The sequence below is a fragment of the Zingiber officinale genome, chromosome 8A (genome assembly GCF_018446385.1).
Source record: "Zingiber officinale cultivar Zhangliang chromosome 8A, Zo_v1.1, whole genome shotgun sequence".
Classification (NCBI taxonomy): Eukaryota; Viridiplantae; Streptophyta; class Magnoliopsida; order Zingiberales; family Zingiberaceae; genus Zingiber; species Zingiber officinale.
In genome coordinates this window covers 40,295,079-40,303,277 of record NC_056000.1, presented here as the reverse complement: position 1 = coordinate 40,303,277, position 8,199 = coordinate 40,295,079, and the positions used below count along the sequence as shown (strand labels likewise).

The window sequence follows — 8,199 nt, the reverse complement described above, 5'->3', positions numbered from 1 at the left end:
AATTCGCTTAGCTCAGTTGTCCATTTGATGAGCCGTCCGGAAGCTTCTGGATTTAAAAGCACTCGTCCCAACGGGCTATTGGTCTTGACGATAATCATGTGCGCCAGGAAATAAGGACGAAGTCTCCGAGCGGCCAGGATCAGAGCAAAGGCCAACTTCTCGAGTCCGGTGTAGCGGGTTTCAACATCTTTCAAGATATGACTAAGGAAATATACAGGTTGCTCCTCACCTCCCGACCGGACTAACGCTGATCCCACAGCCTGCTCGGTTGAGGATAAATAAATGTGCAACGGTTCGCCGATAGCTGGCTTGGCCAGCACAGGTAGGGAATTTAAGTACGTCTTTAGTTCTTCAAAGGTCCTATCGCAGTCTTCATTCCATTGGAACTTTGTAGCTTTGCGAAGGACTTTGAAGAACGGAAGGCTCCGGTCGGCAGTCTTGGAGATGAAGCGTGATAGCGCTGTAATCCGACCGGTCAGCCTCTGTACTTCCCTCATGTTTCTGGGTGGTGGCATGTCCTGAAGAGCCTTCACCTTGCTAGGATTAGCTTCAATACCCCGTTCGGTCACAATATAGCCCAAGAAACGTCCTCATTTGGCGCCAAACAAACACTTATGAGGATTTAGCTTGACCCCATATTTTCTGAGTGTACGGAAGGTTTCTTCCATATCTTCGCATAAAGTGGCCGCTCGGAAGGACTTGATGAGGATGTCATCTACATAGACCTCCAGGTTGTGTCCGATTTGCTCGCGGAAGACCCTATTCATCAATCTTTGATATGTTGCTCCGGCATTCTTCAGTCCGAACGGCATCACCGTATAGCAATACGTCCCGTCCGGTGTAACGAAGCTAACTTTTTCCTGATCCTCCGGGGCGAGCGGCACTTGATAATAGCCTTGGTAGGCGTCCAGCATACATATAAGCTCGCATCCGACTGTAGAATCTACGAGCTGGTCGATTCGGGGTAGAGGGTAGAAATCCTTCGGGCAAGCTTTGTTCAGATCTCTGAAGTCGATGCACACCCTCCATTTGTTGCCCGGCTTGGAGACGAGCACCACATTTGCTAACCAGCTTGGGAATTGAACCTCCCGTATGTGGCCGGCCTCTAAGAGCCTTTCTACCTCTGCTCGAATGATAATATTCTGCTCGGCGCTGAAATCTCTTCTCCTTTGTTTTACTGGCCGAGCGTCCGGCCGAACGTGAAGCTTATGTTGGGCTATGCTAGGGGAGACACCGGGCAGCTCATGCGTCGACCAAGCGAAGACGTCATGATTCATCTGGAGGCATTTAACCACTTCTTCTTTCTGTTCTTCCTCCAGGTCGGCGGCAATAAAGGTTGTAGCCTCCGATCGGCTCGGATGGATCTGAACCTCCTCCTTTTCATCATAAATTAAAGCAGGAGGTTTCTCGGTTATGGCGTGTACCTCGGCGTGGAGCCCTGGATTCGGCTCGAACCATTTCCACATAGCATTTCCGAGCAGCTAACTGATCTCCTCGCACTTCACCGATTTTGTCCTCGACCGAATTTGATCTTCGATAGAACGTCGACACAACAGCTCGGAATTCACTTAACGCCGGTCGCCCCAGAAAGTTTGTTGTCCTCGTTCTCCGGAGCGGTTCTTCCCCTAAAGGGATAGCCAATCTTACCTGTCCGACCGGAAGAACCTCATTGCCCATAAACCCGTAAAGGGGGGTTGTCATGGGCAACAGCTCGGCTTGATCGATTTGTAGATGATCAAAGGCTTTTCTGAAGATGATGTTGACCGAGCTGCCAGTGTCAATGAAGATACGGTGGATGGTGTAGTTGGCTATCACCGCTTTGATGATAAGGGCATCATCATGCGGCACTTCAACTCCCTCAAGATCCTTGGGCCCGAAACTGATCTCGGGTCCGCTCGCCTTTTCTCGGCTGCAACCCACCTCATGGATTCTGAGCTGCCGGGCGCTGGCCTTCCTCGCCTGTGTGAATCTCCTCCGGTCGGCCCACCCGCAATAATATTGATTTCTCCCCGGGAGGTGTTGTTTTTGTTCTCCTCTTCCTGAGCGGACTGCCTAGGTCGCTCATTGGACCTTCGAGAGCGATTTTCATGCCTTGGAGGGAAACACTGTTCGGGAGATCTTCTATATGTTCGCCGACCGACTCTTGATGCCGCTGCCGGCGGTCGGGTGAGCCACCCGTCGTACGGGATGGGTGATTGAAGGCAGGCCCCGACAGTCGCGGGTGTTGTGGGAGTCGATATTATGGAAAGAGCAAAACATTGGGGTCCATACCCTCTTTTTCTTCATCTTTGGCCGCTCGGCCGCTACCTCTTGGACCACCGGGGACTTCGCATGTGCCCGGGATGCCTCAACTCTTGGTCCTCTTGGTGGCTGAGTGCTTCCGTTCGGCATGGGCCGGACGTTCGGCATGAGTTTCCTTCCGTCGGGCAGCCTCCGCCTCTTCCACATTTATATACTCATTCGCCCGGTGTAGCATGTGGTCGTAGTCTCTGGGCGGTTTGCGAATGAGCGCGCGGAAGAAGTCCCCTTCCGCGAGGCCTTGCGTGAAGGCGTTTACCATTGTCTCCGAGGTGGCTGTGGGGATGTCCATCGCTACCTGATTAAATCGCTGTATATACGCCCGGAGAGATTCTCTTGGTTCTTGTTTGATGGTGAACAGGCTGACGCTTGTCCTTTGATAACGTCGGCTGCTCGCAAAGTGATGAAGAAATGCCTTTCGGAACTCCGGGAAACTAGTGATAGAGCCGTCCGGTAGCCTCCGAAACCACCTATGTGTAGATTCCGATAGAGTGGTGAGAAATACCAGGCACTTTACGCCATCGGAGTACTGATGCAAGGTGGCGATGCTGTCGAACTTCCCCAAGTGATCGTCGGGGTCAGTCGTCCCATTGTAAGCTCCGATCGGCGGTGGTGTATAGTATTTTGGTAACGGATCCCGATGTATGGCTTCAGAGAACTGTCGGTGAACCTGCTCGGGTGGTGCGTTCGCTTGGGGAGCTTTGCCCTTCCTATGATCCCGAACGGGAGGCTCATCGGATGAAGATCCTTGCTCCCCGTGAGCGGGCGCGATTTCTGGGGGAGTACGGAAGAGTGCCTGAGGGAACCCTCCTGTTGCGCCGCCCGGCCTGCTGAAGCCGAGGTTGTTTGCTGTTGCGCTCGTTCAGCCTGTGCTTTCTCCTTTTGCTGCGCCACTGCCTTGGCTGCCCTCGCCTCGACTATAGCGTCAAACTCTTCTTGTGAGAGTGCCACGGTATGTAGTCTTCCAGCCTCGTCCATTGCCTCTGCTCGGATGCAGGTGCGTTCCCACAGACGGCGCCAAATTGATCCTGTCCGAACCAGTATCAATGGACGCTGGGGATATGGCGCTCCCTGCTGTATCCTCAAGTGCTCCGGCGAACCTGCAACAAAACCGAGCCGGGGGGGGGGGTGTCCCGGCGACGGCCCTCCGACGCTCAAGTTAGGCGAAGGAATGAGAAAGTGGCTTAGAAAATGGAGACTTGTGTGTACCTCCGGTTGAAGAAATGGAGGCCTTATATAGACCTCTCGAAGGAGCCTGGGCACACCAATCGAAGCGATCACCTGCTTTCGACCATGCCTAGGTGTGGACCTGTCAGAAGGGCATCCATAAGACCATACTGCTACTGTATCAACCTATCTGTGACGTGATGGTGGGGCCTTTAATAGTGTCATCTTGCGTACAGTCTAATCATCATGCCTTTGCTGACATATCATATCCCGAGCCGATCGAATAGGCCGTTCGGCTAACCACTGTTCCCTCGCCACGATTCCGGCCGAGCGGACACCTCCGCTCGGCCATTCGATTCCGGCCGAACGGACACCTCCGCTCGGCCATTCGGCTCCGGTTCTTCTGCTTTGGCGTCGGAAACCCAAACTTTTGGCTGGGTAATCTATGGTTCCGCTCGGACGGGACCCCATCTGTGGGTCCTCCATTCTTACCGCCGGATCATGCACCTTAGATGATAATTTATGTTTCAGAAGTGAAGCAACAGAGCATAAAGCAACAATAGTCAATAACCACACCTCATCGCCAATGTCATTCATGTAAAGATTCAGCCATAGCAAGGACTTAGTTTTCTTAACATACTCAGTGACGCTAAAGGCGCCTTTGGGGCCAATCTCATTGTTGCCAATATCTAGAAGTGCTATTTTTCCTAAACCAGAAGAAATATAGTTTTACATAATTGCTGAGAAGTAGTACAATCAATAAATACCGGAAAGTCAACAGATCTGATGAAGAAATTAAATCTGCAAGAAAGAACTGCATGGATAGAAAATCTAAGTGTGTGTAAGTCTTATTAGCTTGAGATGTATAGATCGAATTGCCTTATTCTCAACTAGTGCTCCAGCAAGACTTGCAAAACCCTATAAAATTTCACATGGAAATAAGGTGTAAGGAGTAAGGACACCAGAAACAAAGTGTAAAAGATCTAGGAATTTCATAAAAAACATGAAAGATTGTCCAAGAATAAGGTCATATAGAATACAATTGTGTGTAAGTCTTAAGTCTGTGTGGATTGGCTGTAAATGGATGTGGAATGGCTACTCTTTCCCTGTTTGCACGGATGATCAAGTTCAGATTGCGACTAGATAGGATTACCTTCATCGGAATTTTGATGGCTTGCAGCCATGTAGGCATGATTGACACTACTATCATCGGCTTCAATTGCATGAAGACGGTTTATGGAGTTGAGCCAAAGGCAGAACATGTTGGATGCTTGGTCGATGCTCTTTCTCGTGGGGGGTATCTCGATAAGGCGAGATCAATGCTTGAGAGCATGCTTTTCGAAACAAATGCCTCTACTTGGCGTGCACTTTTAGGTGGATGCTTTGCTCATGGTGATTACGAGTTGGGCGTAGTGGTGGCGAGGCATCTCATTGAGCTTGAGCCACCGGAGGAAAGTGTATATGTAGCTCTGCAAAAGTTGTATGCGATTACTGGTAAAACAGAGGATGCATTGAAAGTGAGGAAACTGATGTGTGATTTGGACATCAAACAATCCTCAGGAGCAAGCATGATTGAAGTGGAAGGAGCAGCGTGTGAGTTCTTGGCAGGAACGCTATGATCATCTAGAGACAGGTAAATACAATCTCATACAATTCCAAACAATCTTTATCTAAACCAGAAGAGAGGAATCAATGGAATGTGTCTGGGTTAGGCATGATAGAGATCCATCCAAGTCACTTTCCGCACTATGCTCAGTTTGGCATGGTTGTAGTACGGCTCGAGAATTAGATTTGCCCTGCAAGCTTCTAGTATGGCGTAACCCTTTGACACTACCCAATTTGCATCTCTAATCGGAACTACTAATGGAAAACTAACATATCATAAAGTAGAAAATTTTAAGTTCAACATTTTAACCTACCATGGAAACAAACACTCCACAAGAGTATATCTGAGGACATTGTAAAAGTTTTAAGATTGTTCATGTGGGCATTTAGTTTAGTAAAAGGAAGTTAAAAGATGGGCATACAAGTTCCTAACTTACATCTAACAAGTGTCGTAGCTTAACGGGACTAAATTGATCCACTTAGGAACCACTAGTTCTTTCTTCTCTACTCTTTTCTTGGAAGCAGAGAAGAACTAGCTAAACATAGTGCAGAAAACCGACCTAAACAAACTAAGATAAATACAGTCAAATGAACTAGCTAAACATAGTAGGGTATTTGCATTTAGCAACTACAATTAGGAGTATGCTAATTACTTTGTGTGAATTCCTACTATATCAACCACTGTAAATTTATCTAATATCATTAAAGGATTTTGTCATTTACCGTCAAAGAAATCATCTAATATCAAATTATCAATTAATGATGATAATGAACTTTAATTTTTCTTGTATTCCAATACACTATTGTACTTCTAGCAGAATCAAATTGCTTATTTCTAGATGAATAGGCGTAAACATAAAAATTAGTAAAATAAAAAATAAAAAATGGACTTACCTTAGCTCCTTCATCGCCAATATTATTTCCTGATAGGTTCAGAGTTTTAAGCATGGTATTCGTATGAAGAACACCATCAAGTGCCTTTAGGCCAACTGTTGTAATCCCATTGCCAGAAAAATCAACTTCCTCTGCTGCCTGAGACTTGGAAAAAAACTAATGAGATGCTAAACGACACTAAAAAAAGTTATGCTTAAATGTCTTGCTTTAGTAATGTCATACCTTTAAGAGTCTGGTTCAGCAATAGTTACAAGTAGGAACAAGAAAAAAAAGTAAGGTTATGGAAAAGGAAGGAAAAGAACTAACCTGATTGTAACCAAGGCTTTCAGCAAGAAAAAATAGACCATCATCACCAAAGTTACGACCTAACAGAATCATGAATTTGTTAAATATCTACAAGTATTCCATTACCTTGGTAAAGTAAATGTAAGTTTAATCCCCTGAAAAGTTATCTCAGCATATTCATTACCATATATTAGATTTAGAAATAATCAGTTATAGAGTGAACAACTGTAATCACTTGCTGTAGATACATTCTAACAAGTTCAGTTCAGTGTGCTAACCTGACAAGTCAACACTTCTGAATGTTCTAAGTTCCTTGGAAAACTCATTTAGTTTTTTCCTAAATTCTTTTTCAAGTTTTGCAGCACCACCTGATAGCAGGTTAGTCCCAGGAGAAAAGGACCACTTAAGTCCAGACGACGAAGCTTTTTTAATCTCAGATGTTGAGCCCTTTGGTTTTGGCATGATTAGTTTTCCAGCCACCTTCCATAAAACTGTGTGCTGAAGGAGTAAATTAGCTGTACCATCTGAATAACTAAAGCATGATGAAGCAAAATGGAGTTCAACAAAGCTATGATATCTTTTAGTGTTTCTTGATGCATGTTGTAGTTAACGTTTTCTAGTTGACTACTTCAATGAGATGAATAAATCCAAAATGGAATAATTACTGAAAAATTTAGCTTATTTCTCCTGCCATATATAATATCTTGAGATCCTATCACTTTTTGGGAACTTCACTTCAAACAATGTCAAAATCGCTTTATAGTTGGTTGGGGACAATCAACAAACACATTGTGGGCGGTTAAAGTGGACATCAAAGATCATCCGCCTGGATTAATTGAGAGAGACATAAAAATGAAGAGGCATGAAAAGAAGAAGTATCATACAATTCAAGCAAATCAGATGCAACCAAAATATAATATGAAACGCGATACCATCAAGGAAAGAGATCCTTGCAAAAAGCATCACCTTTGGGATTGGGCATTCACCTGTCTGTCACAAGGCGAAATCTTTGAGGTAACTGGGATCCTTCCGGGCTCGCTCCTGGAACTTCTTGAACCACCGGTCAAGGATATCCATGGGCATGACGAGCCGGCTTCCGTCAATCCCGCAGAAGGACTGCATGGAATTGAAGAGGTTCTCGCCAACCCTAAGAGCGAGTCGCTTGACCTTCTTCTCCGCAACGGCGTAAGCGACAGGTGGCAAGGAGGCGAGGTCCTTGACCGAGATGCCGATCTTGGCGGAGGTGAGCGCGAGTTGGAGGGGATTAGGGTTAGGGTCAGGAATGGGGGGTTCTTCGGAAGGGTCAGGCCAAGGGAGGGAGAGGAGAGCGGATGGGCGTGCAGGGTGGACGGCGCCGCAAAAGAGGAAGGGATGACCAAGGGGTTGGAAGTAGATGGTGAGGGCCTTGCCGAGTGGGAAGGAGGAAGCCGCAACCGGGAGGAGAAACACACAGAGTTTTCTAACGTCGCGGTAGGCATCGCTGACAAGGGAATTCATGTCAAGGATCCAGTGGAGCGGGTCGATCTGCGCGAACGTCGATCCGTCCATGGGGAAGCTCCGTTGTAGTCGAGGTTCTTCTCCATTTTCTTTGATGACTATTTAAAGTCGTCTTCATCGGATCGGTGGAACTTAGTATCACCTTTCCTCCTAGTCGTCTTCATCTTGCCTCCCTCCGCCGCTACTACTCTAAAACCCTAGAAAACAAAACAAACTCGTCACCTCTCCTTTCTCGAAATGCGAAGAAGGGTGTCGGCTAAGTATTGGTGTGAAAATTAAATTATTTTATTTTATCATAAACACCGGGTTTTAAAAATCGCTGTTAAAATCGATGTCTATTAACGAAAAAAAGGCGCTCATAGACATCAGCTTAAAAAACCGATGTCTATGAGCGAAAATCTACGCTTATAGACATCGGTTTTTGGAAAAACTGGTGTAAAATACTCAAAGACA

The 8,199-nt window shown here is 46.4% G+C and overlaps 1 protein-coding gene across 1 annotated transcript; it reads right to left on the bottom strand.

The window, feature by feature from the left end:
* Positions 1-6,663: 6,663 nt before the first annotated feature.
* On the bottom strand, positions 6,664-7,910 carry LOC122010715 (protein OPI10 homolog). The gene is made up of 3 exons (XM_042567209.1): positions 7,889-7,910; positions 7,236-7,844; positions 6,664-6,747 (listed from the first exon to the last, which is right to left on the bottom strand). The coding sequence occupies exons 1-2, from the start codon at positions 7,908-7,910 to the stop codon at positions 7,243-7,245; spliced, it is 624 nt and encodes a 207-aa protein (XP_042423143.1). The 3' UTR covers positions 6,664-6,747; positions 7,236-7,242.
* Between the last annotated feature and the right edge of the window lie 289 nt (positions 7,911-8,199).

Bases quoted from the DNA above. Each gene is read 5' to 3' on its own strand.
- LOC122010715 (XM_042567209.1), bottom strand. From the start codon at position 7,910: ATGAAGACGACTAGGAGGAAAG. The intron at 7,845-7,888 runs GTGATACTAAGT...GACTTTAAATAG, and splicing joins GAAGACGACTAGGAGGAAAG to TCATCAAAGAAAATGGAGAA.